This window comes from Pipistrellus kuhlii, unplaced genomic scaffold (assembly GCF_014108245.1).
Source record: "Pipistrellus kuhlii isolate mPipKuh1 unplaced genomic scaffold, mPipKuh1.p scaffold_m20_p_18, whole genome shotgun sequence".
In the NCBI taxonomy this organism is placed as follows: Eukaryota; Metazoa; Chordata; class Mammalia; order Chiroptera; family Vespertilionidae; genus Pipistrellus; species Pipistrellus kuhlii.
The window spans coordinates 22,719,031-22,739,613 of record NW_023425493.1 but is presented as its reverse complement, the minus strand read 5'-3'; the positions used below and the strand labels follow the sequence as shown (position 1 = coordinate 22,739,613).

Genomic DNA, 20,583 nt, shown 5'->3' with positions numbered 1-20,583 from the left:
CAGTGCACATCATAGCCACTGGTCGGATGGTCAAACACTTAGCATGTTAGATTTTTATATATATTTAGTCATTATAGTGTATGTTACATCCCTAGGATTTATTTATTTTGTAACTTGAAGCTTGTATCTTTGACTCCCTTTACCCATTTGCTCACCCAAACCCTTCCTGAACTCTGATAACCACCAATAAACCGTTCTCTGTATCTGTGAGCTTGGTCTTTCTGTTTCTGACTTATAAGTAAGATCATACAATATTTGTCTTTCTCTGTCTGACTTATTTCACTTAACATAATGTCCTTAAGGCCCATCCATATAGTGGAAAATAGCAAGATTTTCTTCTTTTTATGGCTAATATTCCAGTAATTTCATCTTTGAATCCCACAAATCATTAAAGGATTTATTATCTTTGTAATTAACTCTTAATTTATAATTTACTTTTACCCTTGCTTTTCCTCTTATTTCCTGTTTTGGTTTTTCTTTTTAACCACTCATTAATATGTTTACCAGAGATAAACTTGGAAAGAGATGAAAACCTGTTTATTATCTTTGGGTATTATTTTGATATAGTGTCACCCCCACTCTGACCTCTTGTTTGGGTACTTTCTGAATTACTTAGCAAGGTTATGTCTCTTCTGAATACCTTTTAGTTTTACTTAGCCCCAGCTTGACCTGCATTTGCTAAATAACATGAGTTTTCATTGTCTCTGCTTAAAGAAATGGTATGTGAGATATATGATGGATGCACATACCAACATACCACATGTGATCTTCCTATATATGTCACATCATTTCTCCCACCAATTTTCGAAAACATTTGACCTTTAGAGATCTAGGATTTGTCCACATGGAAAAGGAGGGCTAACAGTATTGTTTCCTCTTCGATTGCTTTCCCTAAGGCCACAGAATGGGACCTGGCTTCTCCATTCTATCAGCTTCTCTTAGGTCTTCTGAGACTTCCCGTATGCCACTCTTGAAATACAGAACACTTGATAACATATTTTCCTATTTACTCCTGCACAATTTCTCGACTTCTTTATAATAGAATTGTTTCTCATCTTTGATCACTTTTGTAAATGCTTCTGTTTTTTCCTTTTTTAAAATAACAAATTTGTTGTGCCCAGGTAAATACTTTTTTCATCTCCTGAATAAATACAACATTATGTTATATATAGTTAAAGGATTACTAGGGATTTGGGGGCAGGTTTTAATAGACAGAAATGGAATAAAATTATTGTGTACTTTTAGGAGCAGTAAAATCATTATTGCTGCTCTGTTTGTAGTGAGTGGCTAACACTGGAAAGTTTATAGCTTTTTGATCAAAACAGATCCCATATCTGTAGTTCAGCCAAGCCAATCAACTCTCAAGTCATGTGCATAAAAAACATTTTGTTCTGGTTTTAGTTTATTTTCTCAGTGATGTGTGCTATGGAACTATGAACAGATGGCTACCTAATGACCTGAGTCTTTGCTTAAGGCATCGAACTAGTTACTCTTAAAGGTATGGAAATTTTGCCTGGTCTCATGCCTGTTCCAAGGGAAATCTGATAGCATGGCTCTTATGATTTGATTAATCAATGGTTAATAAATTTAATAAGTGTGTAATTTTTGTTTTATTGGATAGAAATGTCTTTCAAGTGATTTTTCCCCCCTCTAGGGTAAAAGTGGTTCATACTTAAAATTAAAATTTTATATTGAGGTCTCACCAAAATAATTAAACATTACCCTAAATAACTCAAAACACTGGATTTTATTAAAACATATTTTTATGTGTATTTTTAAAAATTATGGCACTGCTTTCTCTCAGAATATGTGCAATTAAACTTTTTTCTTAGAATTCTATATTTAAAATTTTGATCACTAAAATCATATATATTGATTTTTAATCTCTTCCTTTTTAAGAATATTCAAATGAACTATGTAGAAGTAATTTACCATTTGATAGATGGCCGGCTTTGTTTGGTAGCCTCACTATCATAATTGAGGCATGAAATCCTTTAAGTTCTCTTCAGAGAAGGTTTGATAATTTCTTTCTTTCTCTTTTTCTTGCTTTTTATAAACTATTTCTTTTTTGCATTAGACTTGATCTATACAGTCAACCTGCCACATGAGACGGTCAACCTGCCACATGAGACTGTAAGGCTTTTAAGATCATGTGCTGTTGATGCTTTGACATCAACTGAGCCTAGAGTTGGCTTATATAATAGCACAGGCCCAGTGAATGTTTGTTCAATGAAGGACTGATATAAAATAAACGTAGAAATATAAAATGATTATAGATAGTAGTAAAGCCTTAATTCCTTGATCCTATATAAATCAATTTATCAGAATATTTAAATAATTAATATGAGACTAAAGGTCTGAAGATGGTGTCTTGTAGATCAATATTTTGGCCTCTCTGATTAGAATTTTGATGACTTTGTAAACTCCTTCATACAACTGTAGGCTTTTAATTCAGCATCCATAGTGAAAGAGGTAAAAAATTTGCATGATTTAAATTGAGAAAATATATTGCACCTTAAGTAAGAGATATAGAAAGAGATGAGGAAATGAATGAGCAATCAGAGGAAATGAATGAACAGTCAAACTCTGGTATCTTTTATTTATTTATTTATTTAATATATTTTTATTGATTTCAGAGAGTAAGGGAGAGAGGAAAAGATAGAAACATCAATGATGAGAGACAATCATTGATCAGCTGCTCCCCTACACACTCCTTACTGGGCATCGAGCCCACAACCTGGGCATGTGCCCTTAACTGGAATTGATCCCAGGACCCTTCAATTTGCAGGCTGATGCTCTATCCACTGAGCCAAACCAACTAGAGCATTTTTATTTATTTTTAATTTTGGAGAGAGAGGGAGAAACATGGATGTGAGAGCATAACATCAATATTGAACCCACAACCGGGTCATGTGCTCTGACCAGGAAAGGGCGACCTTTTCGTGTACGGGAGACATGGTGAGCATTGCCAGCCATTGTCATCTTTTCATGCTCATTCCAGTCCCCTTCATCTTTGTCTTTTCTCAGGTGCTAACTCTGTCTAGTTCGAGGAGCCCCTTCTCTTACTCCACCATTCTCTAGACTGCTTCTGGAATTGTGATGTGTATCTTTTATAAAATAAACATCTCGTCTCTCTTTTTTTTTTTGTGGTCTAACTTTTGGGATATTAACACTCAGATCTGTTTTTCCTGACAGCTGGCAAACTTCCCCAGGCTGTGCGAGGAAACGGAGCGGATTGTGGCAAACCACATTCGGGAGCGGGAAGGGAAGACCAAGGATCAGGTGAGGAGAGGCCTTCCCTGCTGGCAGGGGCCTCATGGGGAGTGTAAGGTCTCCCCAAGGAGATCTGCTGGTCTCCAGCAGTCGGCATTGTAATGGGAAAAAGAACAGTTAGAACACAACCACATATGTTTATTTTTTTATTTATTTATAAATTTTATACATGTGTTGCTATACTAACATCTTGTGTATGTTAGGGATATAAACAAATATAAAGACTTTAGAAGAATACAATTGAAAACACAGTAATAGGAGTTCCATTATTTTTTCTCACCACCCCATAGATCATAATGTGTACCCCAAGCATGTATACAGCCCACTTTGAGAACTACTAATCCAGAAACAGAGCACTTTTTCTTATTTAAGACAGGGTTTTTAAGATTTTAATGGGCCCAGAGATGGGAGCCAAGATAGTCCTAGATTCCTAAAATGCTATGCAAAATGTTCAGTGTTCTGATTTTCTTTGAGAATAATGGACAAAGCTATTCTTTAGCATACCCAGGGAACCTTTCATTGAAAAAGAAAAACTTTTCAGAACAGTTCCTTTAAACATTTCTAAACTATTTTGTAGAAGAATATGGTGTGTAAGGATTGACCTTGACATTCCAGCGTGGCTCTGTGAATCCAAAAGATTCTTTTCAAGTGAAGATAACTCATTAAAAAAAATGGAAGAACTCCAGGAAGATAAAAGCTTCTTAAATTTAGGTGGACTTTTTTCCTGTTATTTATAAGACATTATAATGGGGAACACGACGGTTTTCAGATGCTGGTAGAGGCCAGGACACAGCTGCAGGTGTGACAGCAGCGCAAGTACTCTGTGCTCACAAAGTCACAGCTTGTCTTTGTCAAATCACTCTAGGACCTGTTTTCTCATCTATGTGACATGGGGAAGTTATTATTGCAAGATTTTGTGGGCAGAGGAGGAAAGCAGAATAGGAGAGAGAGAGAGAGAGAGAGAGAGGGAGGGAGGGAGGGAGGGAGGGAGGGAGGGGGGGGGAGGGAGGGAGGGAGGAAGGGAGGGAGGGAGGGAGGGAGGGGGGGGAGGGAGGGAGGGAGGGAGGGAGGGAGGGAGGGAGGGAGGGGGGGGGAGGGAGGGAGGGAGGGAGAGAGAGAGAGAGAGAGAGAGAGAAAGAGCACAGGGAACACATGCAATGGAGGCTGAGGTGAAAGGGTCGAGTGGAGTAGAGGGACAAAGTGGAGGGTGGGGCTGGAGGCCCAGCAGTACTGTTCTCACACTGAGGTGCAGATTCATCACTGTTTATCTTAGTGCTTTGAAAGTTTATTAACCGTTATTCATAGTTTTCACTTGTTTTCCAACATTCACACCTATGGAGAGCCAAAAGTGGAGCAAATAGGCTTTGTGACTTAGCAGGAATAAATAAAATCAATGTTAACTCAGGAGCCAGTGAAATCAAGCCCACATATGTCATGCTGAGCCCCGAAGTTTCCCCACACCTAACGTCATGGCTGCTGCCTGACCAAGAACACTTAGGTTCTAGTGTCATCTGTGCTTGAACTGACTTTGGGTCAATAGATAGCCATTTTAATTTAGTGGCTTTATTCTACAAAATTTAAATAATACTATTTCCTACTTAGCTCTTCGGAGAGATAACAGTATTTAGGGAAAAGTAGTATCATTATTATCTTTGTATTCATATCTAACTGAGTTAGCATTAGCTTCCTGTTTCTTAGCATTGTTAGGGCTGTGGGCCCCAAGTTCCCCTCGCCCGAGTTCGAACCCAGATCTTCCTAAAAAACAAACAAACAAACAAACAAACAAACAATGTATGTGGGCATCTTCCCACTTCGGTTTCCTCACCTTCAAGTGGGATCATGATGGTAGTTAACTCGTAGGCATTTTGAGAGGATGAGACGCAATAACCCAAATATGGCTGCAGCTCATCAGTCATTTTAGTTGTTTTTCCCAAAGAGCCATGATACAGTGGGTATGAGGAAGAATGACCTTTTCTCTTTGCAAGGGACCTTGTCTTTCCTCTGCACCTCTTAGGTGCTGATTAATCAACTCTCCAAGGGGGAGATGAGATGGGTGGGTGTCTCCTCCCAAGTGACTACCTCAGGTGGCCCAAGGAAGCTAACACTTGCCCTAGGTGGAACTACGCCTGGTTCAGCTTTGTGAACATGTCCATTGCACAGCTCTCACATCTACGTCCTGCCCTCCCTACTGCCTTGGTACCCTCCTTCTCTCCCCTCCCCCCCCCCAACCCCATAGTGGTCGAGTGGCCAGTGTCCTCAGGCCTCTGCACTAGAACTGATTAGCAATGTCTATATATATATATATATATATATATATATATATATATACACACACACACACACACACACACACACACACACACATACATATATACCTTACCTAATAAAAGAGAAACATGCAAATTAACCATCACTCTGCTATGCCCACAGACAATCAGAATGAGTATGCAAATTAACCCAACAAAGATGGAGGTTCATTTGCATATGTAGGTGCAGAGCAGTGTGAAGCCTGCTATGAGGGGAAGGGGTTGCAGCTGAGAGAACTACTGGAATGGTGCTCTGGACAGAAGTGATGACTTGCTGGCTCCCAGCTGCCTGGGAGCAGGGACATGACAGCTCCCAGGTGGCTGTGGGGTGGCTGGGGAGCTAGGACATGCCAGCTACCCGGTGGCTGGGAGTGAAGCCAGGGGAAGGAAGGCCTATTCTTGCACGAATATCGTGCAACAGGCCTCTAGTGTATGTATGTATATGTGTGTGTGTGTGTGTGTGTGTGTGTGTGTATACATACATACATACATACATATATATGTATATATGTGTGTATATATATATATATATATATATACACACATACATACACACACACACACACATATATATATTTTAAATGGAACTATTATGAACTTCTGCTCTGGCAGCTTTGTGGGAGGAAAAATTCTTCAAAATTAAAAATATGGAAACCAATAAATCAGTCTGTGAATTTTTTTCTAAAACAAAGGGCTTTTGAGTACCTGTATGTGCCTGCAATTATTCCAGGTGCTCCCAAACATGAGAGTGCATGTTGAAGTGGTCGGCTTTGTGGGCGATGACTGCCCCCAAGGATAGCTTTACTTTTTTTCAACTCCAAATTGAGTAACGGGGGGTGAGAAAGGCACTGAGAAACTCTGGGAAAATGAAAAAAGTGAGAAAAAATGTACTCTTTTCATTCCCCATATGTGACCTGGCTCTTTTCCTAGGATGAACACAGACTCCTAGTTTCCAGGAATATGAATGAGAACAGCCGTAGTTTTTATTTTTTCCACTTTTTTCCCCCTACACTGCAGTCCAAGTTAATGTGTGAGAATGTCCAAGACATTTACGACAACCTTGGCAATGTTGAAAATTATGTAGATATTTTGCTCTTTATGTTGGTAACAATTGACTTGTGCTTCAATTTGATGTTTTGTTTTGTTTTGTTTTTTTCATACAAACTCCTGACCAAGTAGATTTGAGAGTATAACAGAACCTGGCTTCGGTATAGGAAGAATAGAGGCACTACCATAGATAATCTAATAAAGATCACTCTTCCTAACTCTTCAGTTGCCTTCATTTACAGGAGAAACTAAATTATCTGATGGTAGGAAATTTTTCATACAAGTATGATGTTTCTGACCCAGTAGCTTTAACTTTATGTTTGAAAGTGATGGTGGGTTTGGGGTGACCCATTTACTCATTTTGGAAGGTCCTCTTGGGACTCACAGCAAGAATTGGTGAGGGGACCAGCTGAGATTCCCCACAAAAGCAGAGTCTCAGAGCCCACCGCATTGGGTAGTGCATGAGAAACCATGACCACATACTAATTACATGGGAGTAAGTTGTGCGCTTGAAAACAAGCTATTGTTCAGAGCTGGGAGATAGTTCTGAAATTTACAGCCACAGGGATTTATCGGACACTTGCTATGTGTAGTGTGCTAGGTTCTGGGGATCAAATGGTGAACAAGACACATGTAATCCTTGTTCCTCGGAAGCTGACTGACAAGGGATGCAAACGGAATTGGTGCTAACCACCACACATACGAAGTGTAGGCTGCAGTATACGTAAAATATGACACGTAGGCTACATGAGAGTAATATCACCATTCATCCTGGAGTGGGGTGAGGATCATGGAAGAAGTCTTCCCCAAGAAAGTTCCCACAGGGGAGCAATCTGTAGACTATGTCAGTTAGCTTCACCATGAGTGCTCTGCTGAGCTCCAGTGTCACCTTCCGTGTAGGGAGGCAGCGTGGGGTCATCGCGGTCATTAAAAGTTCATTCAACAAAGCCTAAGAGCAGAGCTCTGGAGCCACATAGGCAAGAATTCTTAAGCATTGTTCCCTACCAACAAAACTCAGCATTCTAGAAAGACATGGGGACTGTTGGGAGAACAAAATGGAAACTTAGGAAGGGGAGCTCAGTTTTGAGTAACTCTGGAATAAAGCTCTCCCACAGTTTCTGTGTGTCCCACTCTCTTCTTGTTCTCTAAGTCTCCTTGTCTGCCACTGAAGAATATCTTCTACAGAGGGCCCTTCAAGTCTCGGACTTAGAGTTTATATAAATATCTTGTGATCAGTACATTTTCATGTTTACTGGAACATGTATCCAGTTCATTCCTTGACAAATCTTGGTTGGATTTATATGCTATTTCAGGCTGTGTTTTACTCTCTGGGATATAGCAGTGGCTACAGCAAATGGGGTACATAAAGATGACTTGTGAAAACTTCCTATGTCAGCTAGTCTAGTGTTACAAGAGGAAAATGAGCTCGAGTCATAGGACAGAGAGTAAGAAGACAGGATGGGCCAGGAGGATCCCCGATGAGGTGATCTTTTAGCAGAGAACTGACTGAAGTCTTGCTGTGATGATGATGCTTATTTATCTCAAGAAGGCTTTCTATTTATTTGTATATTGCATTTTTGAGTGGGTCAATGAGATGCTTCTGCTTGCTTATAGGGAGCTGAATGAAATAGAAGAGGAGAGGAAAAACAGGAGAGGTTATTGCTATTTTGGGGCTAACATATGGTGTCTATGGGAGAGGAAGCTCTGAACAGCTCCTCACTGGCCTTCTTGCTATGTGTCCTTTTATACATGTGTGTCCTGTTTAACATGCGTGCCCTTCTTTTGAACACCATTCCTACATTTTAGGGGAAGAGAATAATTCTAGGTTCTGTGTTACATTGGCCAAGAGTGCATGCCTTAGCAGTTATAATGCTCTTGTCTTCTTGTGGGAATCAGACTTTTCATGGAGAAGTTCAATTTCTAAATTTAGAGTAAAAATTACAAATTTAATGAAGCAAAAAATTAATGCCCCTTTTCATTTTCACTGAAGCATTCTTTAAAAATTCTATGCAGATAATTTGCAGGCAATTGCTGACTTTAGTGTTTGAGAATATTTAAGATGTATTTCACTGAAGCGTTTCTCTTCGACTTACAGGTACTACTGTTGATTGACATCCAAGTCTCCTACATCAACACCAACCACGAGGATTTCATTGGCTTCGCAAAGTAGGTGGAAGACTCGATTGCTGCGTGCGTTCCTCCTGCTGGTCTGTCTAGAATACACACTAGGAATTTCTCCCACAACCCCATCCCCTCTTGAGAGTGCATTCTGGGTCAAGGTTAAATCTGAGCAATCCTGTTAGAGAGGTGTGAGCCTTATGGCCGTGGGGCCAGGCTCTCTCCACAAAGTAGTTGGCTCCTTGGCTGCACAGCATGTGGGTCACATGTGTCTTAGACAGTCATTGCTTTTGGATGACCATCCGCAGTTTGTACTTGAACTCCCATAGATAAGCAGGAACAGATGCACATTTAAAGTATGCTTGGGAACAGTTTCTCACATTAATTTGAAATAGAAAGTGCTGTTCACAAGATATTCCTAAGTTAGAATATAGAGCCTATTTTTTAAAAAACGGTCTTTTGTGAACTTAGATGTAATTATAGGGGGTGAACATTCTCTTTTTATAATATATATCTTATGTAAGCTTGTTTCTATGTTGCTATTTTATCATACATGTATTTTATTATATTATTAATTTTTTTTCTTTATTGATTTTGAGAGAGAAAGAGGAAAAAACAACATTGATTTGTTGTTCCACTCATTTATGAATTCATTGATTTATTCTTGTATGTACCCTGACCTGGAATTGAACCCAGAACTTTGACTTACTAAGACAATAACCAACTTAGTTACCACCAGGGCTTGTTATATTCTATAATATTCTATCTCTACGTTCACAGATATCACTTTGTAGATATTATGCTTAGTTATTCAGAGCTGGTTATTAGTGTGGCACTCACCATTTTTTCTTGCCCTACAGTGGAACTAGTTTTTGTTTGATTCTAACTCTAAAATGTAGTTGTGGCATGTAAATGGTTCGAACTTCAAATATATGATATAGTCTATTTTCTATAAAAAATAAAGGGGACTATGTATTTGAACATGTATTCAAGAACAGGGGCAAATGAAAAATAAAACACAACAAAATGTAAAGCCAATTACAGTCTGATTGAAAAGAAACAGAATGTAAAACCATGTGATTTAGACCAATCCCTGGCTGAGGAGCTGACAGACATGTTTTAGGGCGGAAAGGCTCAGTTATCCAACAGCAGATTGTCTCCTTATAAAATTGGCTGTGGTGGTGATGCCGAACCAATGGTGTACATATATTTGGAATCCAGCTGTGGCTACTGTTGTGCGGTAGATGTTTTTCCACTACTGTTTTGTCTGTGACCTGTGTGTGGAGGTGTTAGAACACAGTATTGATTTTGCTCCTATGGTCAGTTGTCTTGGTAGTGACACTGTCCACACAGACCCACCCATCCCTTTAGCCCCTATGACTCCCCCATCTGCACTGCTCACTTCCTCCTGTAGGTCCCGTGTGGGAGGAGGCCTGGACACTGTGATGCCTCCTTGTCCATCATCCTGGAAGAGGGGACCTGAGAAATTCTGCCTGGTTTGCAGCATAGTCTGTGACCACCATGTGGCCTGTGCCGAGCTCTACTCTTTGGGGGAAAATACAAGGAAAAGAAAGAAAAAAATAATCATTTTTGTCTGTTGGGAGTTTGCCTAATAATTGAAAAGTATAGAGAAACACATGTAACATTTTAAGTCGGCACATTCTCCATTCCCTTCTCTTGCTTCCTTGAGGAATTGAAAAGAAAAACAAATCCTTGAGTAATTTTAAAGAACAGGAATGCTGCCTTTAAAAGTGATCTTTATTGATGACAAATGCTAGCTAGATGTAAACTCGAGCCCATAACTTAACAGTGTAAGGGACATTGCCATGCCACCTCATTGTGGTCTCCTGAGCCAAGGAGAAAATGTAGAAAAAGTCATAATCCATTTGGGAAGATTCAAATTTTGAACAAAATTTGTAACCAGTGCTACAATTTAAATTCCAGCCTAGACTCTTCTTGAAACACTTGCTTGATTACTTTTTTAACTTCTTTTCAAATGATAAATGATCCGGAGTTTACTTCACCTCAGAAGCTGTTTTGACTATAGCATTATATTGACCAGGCTTTCAAAAGCATATAGTGTTGCAAACGTGAACACTTTTAAATGCAACCTTTCTAATGCAGTCTCTGTAATCCAGGCAACTGCCCCATTTTTCCAGCCCAGAGATAGACTACAAGCCTTTATGATGTTGGGGGAGAAAAAAGAAGCCTTGTTCAGACCACATTAGACGTGGGGCAGCTTTGCACATTTTACATCCAGATGAAACTCGCACCTGAACTTCCTTTTGAAGGCCAGGTCTGGGAGTCAGCAGTCGGATCAGTTTTCCAGGATTTGCCGCTGATGAGCTTTGGGCTTTGCCAAGTCGCTTAGCCCTTCTGTAGCTCAGTTTACTGCTCTATCAAGTGGAATAATAAATAACCCCCCATCGTATACCTTTTAGGATTGTCAGGAGATCAAATTAATGAAGTGTTGTGAAGCTGCTTTTGAGAACTGGGGTGTAGTCTGTAAAAATGAGAAAGTGGTACACACACACACACACACACAGATATACAGACATACACACACACACACACAGATACACAGACATACACACACAGAGATACACAGACACACAGATACACAGACATACACACACACACAGATACACACACACACAGATACACAGACATACACACACAGAGATACACAGACACACAGATACACAGACATACACACACACACACATACACAGACACACAGACACACACACACACACACACACACACACATTTTCTACCTATTTGTTAAACACAGAGGAATTTCTATTTAATCCCTAATTTTACTTTGTTGTGAAATTGATGATTGGAGTATGATTGCCACTAGAATATTTTTAGACACCAATATTATCTCCAAATGTGATATTCTGCACTGAGAATCAGAGGTAGATGTTCTTTCCATTGTATGCTGAGTTGGAGTATATTTCAGTGGGATTGAGATGAAGAAATGTTCATTTCATTATTACTTTGAGGGGTTGTGGTTTTTTTTGTGTTTTTGAAAGTATGGTTGTAGCTATAAATTTTAAAGTTGGCAGGATTGCTCTTTTCATCAAGGAAGAAAAGTCAAGCCATACTTGAAGACAATTATGTAAGTATTTTTAAGTTCTAGAGATAGAAAATTAAGGTCTCAAGTTGAGGAAAAGAAGAATTTGTTTTATGAGATTTTTAGAGAATTATCAAAAGACAACCACCTCTAAGTTTATAGAATGGTGATGTGCATAGTATTTTACACATGTATTTTTTTCTAAAAATTTTAAAAACAAAGTGTTCAAGGTAGAGTAATGGAGTAGGCATTCTCAGAGTAGTGTTCAGACATCTTGAAATTCTTCTGCTTGCTACAGCATTTACTCTGCCATGTTGAATACGTGGAACATTTTTTCCCCCCTCCATTTCCCAGCTGTTTGTTAAACACAGACCGTAAAATATGTACCATGTGTCATGGGTCCAAGTTAGCGCTGCTGTAGGCTTGCTTTGGAATTTCCTGATTTCTGAAAGCTCGATCTTTTAACTATTGTATAATATAGTTTCTGAACCTAAACATCCGGTCTTCCAGAAGAAAACGTCAACTTTCCTCATGATTTAAGGATTTTAATTTGTCATTGTTTCTTGTTAAAAAACAAGCAAATAGCCCCACAGTCTTTTTTTATCTTTTTACACCATGTCACTAGATTTTATTACATAAATATATATATATATATATATATATATATATATATATATATATATATATATTGATTGATTGATTTTTTTACAGAGAGGAAGAGAGAGGGATAGAGAGTTAGAAACATCGATGAGAGAGAATCATCAATCAGCTGCCTCTTGCACACACCCTTCTGGGGATGTGCTCGCAACCAAGGCACATGCCCTTGACCGGAATCGAACCCGGGACCTTTCAGTCCGCAGGCTGACGCTCTATCCACTGAGCCAAACAGGTTTCGGCTAATTTTTATTATTTAAGAAAACAAAGCTACTCCACTTGTTTCTTCATTCACTTTCCCTGTCTCAAGAATCCTGCTCTTTGAATAGGAAGGCCAACAAGGTTTTGTTAGCTGAATGCCCATGAAGGTGAGTTTTCAAATTGTCATCTTCTTTTGCATTTGTTCCCTGGGCAGGAGTTTTAACTTCTGACTTACTGAGATGTCAGCAGTTTAATAGCTTACAAGCACATTTGGGCTCTAGATAGGAACCAGTAGACTAATGTTTTGATTACACCAGCATTGGACTAAGGTCTGTTTTCCCCTCTGGGGAGTAGGTCCCAGCACCCGTTTTCTCACAGTTGAAATGACACAGTGGACAGATTTCAGTGCTGGTTATATGAGCACCATGAAAATCTTTCAGGTTGTGACATTCATGATATCTCTTTCCTCATCGTCCGGAATGCTGGTTGCCATTTGCCTAAAGGCAGTATATGTGGACCTTGGCCCCAATTCCAGAGACATCATTCACAGCCTTAGTATATTTTTTCATCATGTATAATCACATTTTATTATAACAGTGTTTCTAGTTTATATTCTTACATGAGAACATTCTCTTGTGGAATCAAAGCCTAGGCCTTAGATTAGAACAAGATCCTTCTTTTGTCTCAGATGCAAATTTAGGGATTAAAGGCAGGTGGAAATACAGACCTAAACAACTTGCCAAGGACAATCCAGAGTGCCACGTCTTCTAGTAAATTTTATGTTCCGGTGTTCCAAGCAATGTTTTAAAAATCAGTGGACTTCTACTATTCTCTTTCGTTCTCAGAGCTGTTATTTTGAATTTTATCTTCAGCCTTAAAATGGATCTTAGTAGATGAGTCATCCTTCTTTCGTAGGGCCCCATATCCTGGAGGCTTTTCTTAACATAATATTTAGCCTGAGACTGCACTGAGGATCTTGCAAGGGGGAATACAACTTCTTTCTCCTGTTGGCTTCCATCTGATTGGAGGAGGCAGGCCGGTACATGATACGTCACACTCTGGGGACTCTCAGCATGTTTTTATAATATCATTGGGGTAATAAAAGAACATTCTAAAAGAACTTTATTTCAGAGCAGTACTGTCCAATGATCTTTCTGAGATGATGGAAATATTTTCTATTCTGGGCTGTTCAGTACAGTAGCCACTAGCTGCATGTGACTATTGAGTGGTCGAACTGTGACTAATAAAACAGGAAGTGAGATGCAAATGAAATTAAATAGTAAATAAAGTTTTAATTTCAATAGCCACATATAGCTATTAGCTACTGCATCTGATGGCACACTTGCAGAGTATGGAGAATCCAGCCCATTGCTCAGGGTCCTTCCATCTGTGGACCTTACTTAACTGATGGCTTGGTGGTAATTTGTGGTGGCTTCTAAAAGAGAAAAAGAGGGTAACTCTGTTCGCTGTTGCTAAGCAAACCCCTTGGCTCAGGAAAAAACAGCCAACTCTTTAATCCTCTGTCTATAACGTATAGCGGATGAGCTTTCCCCTCCCACTGCCTTGGTTTGTATGTTGCCAGTTTGCTAGTATTTTCTCCATCCTGGTTACTGCTGAAGTGTCTCCTCTATAAACTAAGCATGATGATGGAGGGAGAGGCTCAGCTGACACTTTCCGCGGAATCTGCATTTCCAAGCAACTCCATTTCCTTGGTTCATTTGAGCTCTCTTTAGGTTCATGTAGAGTCCACATTCCTCCTCCTCCTCCTCCTCTGTCACTTCTACCTCATTTTTCAGCCCCTGCAATCTTGTTTCGACTACACTGCTCTGTTGAGACTGCTTCTGGCCAGGACAAAATAGTTAATCCAATGGACAATTGTGAGTTCTTCATATGACACCATTCACCAGTGGTTTCAGTTACTAACTTTATCTGATGACTATAAACCTAGATCTCTATTCCAGAACTCCTTCCTGTACTGGGTGCCATAGTCAGCTACATACAGGGCATTTCTACTTATCCATCCTAGGGAAGCCTCAACTTGATTTTCCATAAACTCATCATCTAATCTTAAATCTACACCTTCTCCCTTGCTCCCACTCTCTGTGGGTGGTAACTTCCATAAACCATAAACCTGAGTGTCATTCGTTACTCCTTGTTCCCATCTTTGTTTCCTTCCATCTTTACCAAGTTCACTTGACTCTACCTCTATTCTAGTTTCTGAATTTGTCTAATCCTATCATCATGTATATCTTTCACAGAGTGCCCTGCAGATCGTTGGTGCCCTAAAATTCTTCTCTTGCATGGGTTACTACAGGTCTCCCTGCCTCTTGTTATGTCCTTTATCATTGCTCCTGGATCCCCTATTACTTTTAGAATAAAGTTTAAACTCATCAGTATGGTTTTCAAGGCTCGGTAGAAACTGCTTCTTACCTCTTCTTCCAACACTGTGCTAGGTAATGTCAATGGTGAGAGAGGTAGAGATACCAAGATTCATACAACATACCATCAGTCATGGAGGAACAGACATTGTCAGAGAGGAATTAGAGACCTGCCTGACACAATCCTGTTTATATGATACAGGTGCAGACCAAGATCTTTGGGAATTCATGGGAAGGAGAGAGAACTGGAGGTTTCTAAGAAGGCCTAACACAGAAGAGGTGCTTGGTTGGACTTTGAAGGCTGGGCAGGACTTGCAGACAGAAGGAAGCGGGCTAGGCTGCCTGCTTTCTGTCTTCTGTGCTTCAGACTCAGAATTTTTACAAAACACTGCTTTGATCATGCCATTTGCTGGCTCAGAAACTTTGAATACTTTGTCTGGCTCTACCATAACAGCCAAGTTCTCCTAATTGGCCCTCACATTCAGTTACTGTACTAGATGGCTTTTAAGGTAATTTATAACCCTGATTTTATGATTAGATAATTTTACTGTAATAGTTTTACATTCCACAACTTTTCTACGTGCCTCATTTTTTTTTTGACCTTCTGGCTTTGCTGATACTACACCATTCTCCTGGAATGCACTCGGCTGTCTTTCTCTATTAAAATTTTACCTTTCTTCAAGATTTCTGTGAAAGTCTCAGATCACATCAGACCAGAATAATCCCTTTTGTTTGTCTCTGATGCAGAGCAATTACCATGCATAGGATTTGTTTGAAAAATGGTTATAAACCCCTTGGCATACTCTCCTGTGATTTCAATCTTTTGTTTTGTACGCACATGGACAAGGATAGAAACTAGAAATGAACGTGCAAAAAACATTGAGCTACATGGTAACATGGGTTTCTTTTTCTTTGAATGTCTTTCAATGTGTTCTTATTTTTACTTAAATTTAAACCTCTTGTTATATACTTTTAAAATCGTTATGTCTCAGAGCATTAAACCTAGTTCAGCTTCATGTATTTCGGCTGCATGTGACTATTGAGTCATACATGAAGCCTAGTTCGGCTTCATGTATGGGTTCTAAAAAGCCTTCCACAGTGACTTGGTTGTACTAGGAATTTATACGCTTAACAACAAGCACACACAATAAGAAGCTATGGGGTAATTATAGCTCACATGTGAAACAAAAGCACTTGGTTGGGGGGGTGCGCCTTTGTATTACATTCTCACATGTTTACTTTTGTAGAGCTTATATTCTTCCTTTGTTCTTTTTTGTGTGTGAATCTCACCCCCCACTCTAGAGAAATTGTAGGCCTCTGATTACAGGGACCATACCTTATTCATGTTCATATCTTCCACATAGCTCCTTGCAGAGAGCTGGTGCTCTCAAATTTTTGTCAAGTGAAAACGTTACGCCTAGGTCTCTTTTCCAATATGGCATATATAACCAGTTAAAGACCTATAAACAAGATTATGTCCAAAGGCTCAAGTTCATTTGCAAGTCTTTGCATGATTTCTCATGAACACATTTATAAATAAGTATTTTGAAATTATTTCAGTTCAGTTATCATTCATGCATAAAGATCATGATAAAGGGTGCTTTCTAGTGAGGCACTTAGTTTTTTATGATGTTACTTATGAAGTAACTTCAAGTACCTAAATATGTCATTAACAACATCTTTGGGTTTATGGGATGGGGCCAGTTGCTACAAAAAGGGTATTCTTTAGATGGAAAGTAAAGATTAGTATATGTTCTTAACTAATATTTGAGGTTGACTATAAAATAAATCTACTTCCTTCTGCATGTTCTTACAAGTGCATTGTTTAGTAGATGAAGACTCTGTCAGAGGAAGTACCTTCACCTAGTGTAGCTCGCAAGCTTCTGAGAGGCATATTGGATCTAAAAGGAACCTAAGAAACAGCTTGTCTAGTCCCTGACTTAACTCTGTCTCTCTGTCTTTTACCCCCCCCCCCCACACACACACACACACACTCACATGCACACAATCTCACTTTACAGCTGAGAAACTGAGGGGCATTCAGGGCAGACTCTGCTCAGGTTGCATGAGGTGTCATTGAGAATCTCTTTATATCCATCCCTTTTTCTCTTGTTTGATTTTAAGGGGACCCTACACAGAATTCAAGGCCCCCAATAGTTTGGGTCTGTTAGAGTTTGCAGTTATCACTGCAAGTCAGTGTTTTTAAACATCTTCTCTTTAGAAAACATGTGCACGCTAAACACAATGATGGTACTTGGAAGAGGTGGCCATCCCTGGGAATAAGGCATGATTACATTATATGAGTAGTTTTTTTTTCTTTCATTTTTCCAAGAGGAGAGGAAAGCCTGCAGGGTAAAGATCTGAGGCCCCACGTGGACTAGTGTTGTAGATCAAGCATGTCAAACTCAAGGGCTAACACGGGCCAAATAAACAAGATTTAAGTTTATGTGGGCCGCAAAAAAATAAAAGCTTCAATTTTCATAGAAACATAGGTTTACTAGTATTTCAATAGCAACATGCTGAATACAAAGGGCTGAAATAAATGAGTAATAATTAACATAAAATAATAGAACATTTTAATAAAAATTAATATTTTTTCTTGAATATTAACTTACCAGACACTGAATAACTGCACAAATTAATAAGCATAATGCGAATCTATTATTCTTGTTCTCTGAAATTGAAATATTTCCTGTTGTGCACACTAAACAAGTCAGTACAATACTAATGATGTGGCAATTGGCTGCTAAAATATTCACTACTACTATTAGTGGAGAAAATGGTGTGCCTGTGCATAAGGGAAATTAATGCAACACAATTATAGTAATCAGTCATTAGTTAATGTTTGTTACTAATAATATATATAACAGGATACTGTAAAAATTAAGTTACGAAATTTTTATTAAAACGTTTCTTACATACCACAAAAATATTCATTGTGGGCCACAGAAGGCCTGTGGGCCATGAGTTTGACATGTTTGCTGTAGGCACACTTCATGTTCAGGGTTTGGCAGGCAGGCAGCCAGAAGGCAGTGTGGGTGCATCAGACCCCTAGTCACAGTCAGACACAAACTCAACCTCATTCACAGCCTTACCACAGAACTCAGAATAATGTAGATTTGGATTATGTGGGAAAATGGTTGGAGAGAGATGATGTCGTAGTGATTAAGGGACTTAAGCATTTAACTAAAATCTCAAAAAATAACAAAAAAACGAGGAAATGAGAAATAAGCTGAAAGTCTAACATGAGGACATTGAAAAGCAAAAATATACACAAAATGTCTTTAGTAATCAAATACAGTATGGCCTTTCACCACCCACCCTTTCTCCAGCTTCACTCGAATGTTTAATACGGGTTTTCAGGAGTTTGAGTGAAAACTGGTGGGAGATTATGAAAGACTAGAGGCCCAGTGCATAAATTCATGCACAGGTGGGGTCTGGCACAGGTAAAATTGGGCCAATCAGGCCAGGCAGAGGGAGGGCATATGGGAGGTTGGCCGGCTGGCCTTGCCCCCTGGTTGAACTCCCATATTGCTGTTTTGTGCAGAGGTTCAAAAGTGTGATGTTGATTTCTGATGTGTCCCTGAACCATAATATCCCATTACTTTAAACAGTTGATTAATAATTTGAGCTTTTTCTTTATTTTGGACTATTTCATCGATCTTCAAAAGAGCCTTTAAAAACTATGACGCTGCCAGTTAGAGGGTTTCGATGTTTACTCATTGATTTACCAAAAGAAAGCCTTCATATCTTTAAAAATTAAAAAAAAAAAAGATTTTAGAGAAAGAGGAAGGGAGAGGGAGATAGAAATATTGATGAGAGAGAAACATCGATTGGCTGCCCTCCTGCACCCTACTGAGGATAGAACCAATGTACAAGAAAGAGGATTCAAGAATTTGGGCTTACGCACTTGGACAGGACGGAATTAAGAAGGGGAAGGCAGTGGGTGGAGTTCGGTTGTAGCATCTTAAGTTTGAGGTGCCCATTAGAAATCCAAGTGGAGAAGCTGCATTATCAAAAACGTATGAGTCTAGATTTGGGGAGATAGGTCCAAGCTGGCTTTGTTCTATGGGAGTTGTCAGAATAGAGTGGAATTCAAAGCAAAGAGATTGTAAAATGTCATAGAGTTTGGGATCTGGAAACCGACTCCTTGGTCCACCACTTATTAGCTGAGTAACTTTGGGAAATCCATTTAGCTACTCTGTGACTCGGTCTCCCCATCTGTAAAACGAAAAGAATAGCAGTAACTACTTCTCAGGGTAAAATTAATTAAAATCACTCATATCTGTAAAGCACTCGGAACATGGCATATATTTAATAACTATTAACTGTTCATTTTCAGTACATCTACTCTGCACACCTGTGGGACGTCCCGAATACTTGCCTTGCCTCCTATGTTACTGATGCAGCAATGCAGCTATGTTTCCTGTGGTGTTACTATGTCTTTGGTTTGTGACTGTTAATTGGGACGAGGAGTTCCACTGAGTTGGTTTTGCTGCAGAATACCATCGTGAATTTTTGATATAGCTCTGCCTCAGTTGTTGATACATTTTTTTTAAAGCCTGTATATATTTTAGTATCTGTTATTTGTTCAGAAAAAAAAATATATATCTTACACATTTCTTCAGTGCTGCTCTCCTTTGCTTTTCTCAGTGCTCAGCAGAGGAGCAGTCAGGTTCACAAGAAAAACACAATTGGAAATCAGGTAGGAATTGCTTAAAAGAATTAGTGCATGCATGCCCCAATGAGTTTGAACTAAATTGCTTGATTGACTATTAAAAATGCAAATTAATCCTGCGCAAATTTTGTTGGAAATGCAGCTTTCAGTTTTGTTTTGTTTTGGCTTTTAAAGTTTTTAGATCGAATTCCCCCCCACCCCCTTATTATTTTGCTACATTATGCAGTTAACCCTATTGATTTTTAAAAAATAACTTCTCTGCTACTTGCTCTGTTTTTCAAATTTGACTCCTTGTATCCTACTTTGCTTGCTTACATTACCAGTAAGTTTGATTTAACGTAAAATCCGTGAGTCAGTTTAAGGTTAAAATATGGTGAATAGTTGCATGAGCTTTCTGATGCTGCTGACTAGTTCACACGTTTGCACAGCTTGATAACAGTGAAGGGACAGCTCATAGAGAAGGCAGTTGTTGCATTTCACTGCCGCCACACCCAATTCCTGTTGGTTAATAAAGATGTTAATTCCTCAAGAGACCTGATCTTTTGAGTTCTTGTGTTTTGGGCTGACCCTCTGTCTCTGACTAATAGCGCTCTACAGAGATTGCATTAACCCCCATAGTTTGCTGCTGCTTTTATGTTTTATGTGATAATGAGTATTTGCATTGTTATTTCTTTTCAAGTCAAAACAATGATGGCTTTATAGTTGTTTTTTAATGCAGAGGTACAATTATTGAACACATTGAAACCTTTGCTCTAGATTTTTTTTTTCCCATTGTTTTGAAAGGAGAAGAGGTAATAACAGACTTGATTTTAAAAACTTTTTTTTCTGAACTAAAGCATATAATTCTTT

The 20,583-nt window shown here is 39.0% G+C and overlaps 1 protein-coding gene across 12 annotated transcripts in view; it reads left to right on the top strand.

Moving 5' to 3' along the window:
- DNM3 (dynamin 3) overlaps positions 1 to 20,583 on the top strand; it is a 358,762-nt gene that overhangs the window by 118,538 nt on the left and 219,641 nt on the right. For all 12 annotated transcript variants that reach the window (XM_036442129.2, XM_036442127.2, XM_036442130.2 and 9 more), the window contains exons 11-13: positions 3,196 to 3,282; positions 8,722 to 8,792; positions 19,710 to 19,761. In XM_036442129.2, the coding sequence (XP_036298022.1) occupies positions 3,196 to 3,282; positions 8,722 to 8,792; positions 19,710 to 19,761 (210 nt within the window). The remainder of the gene's footprint in view (positions 1 to 3,195; positions 3,283 to 8,721; positions 8,793 to 19,709; positions 19,762 to 20,583) is intronic.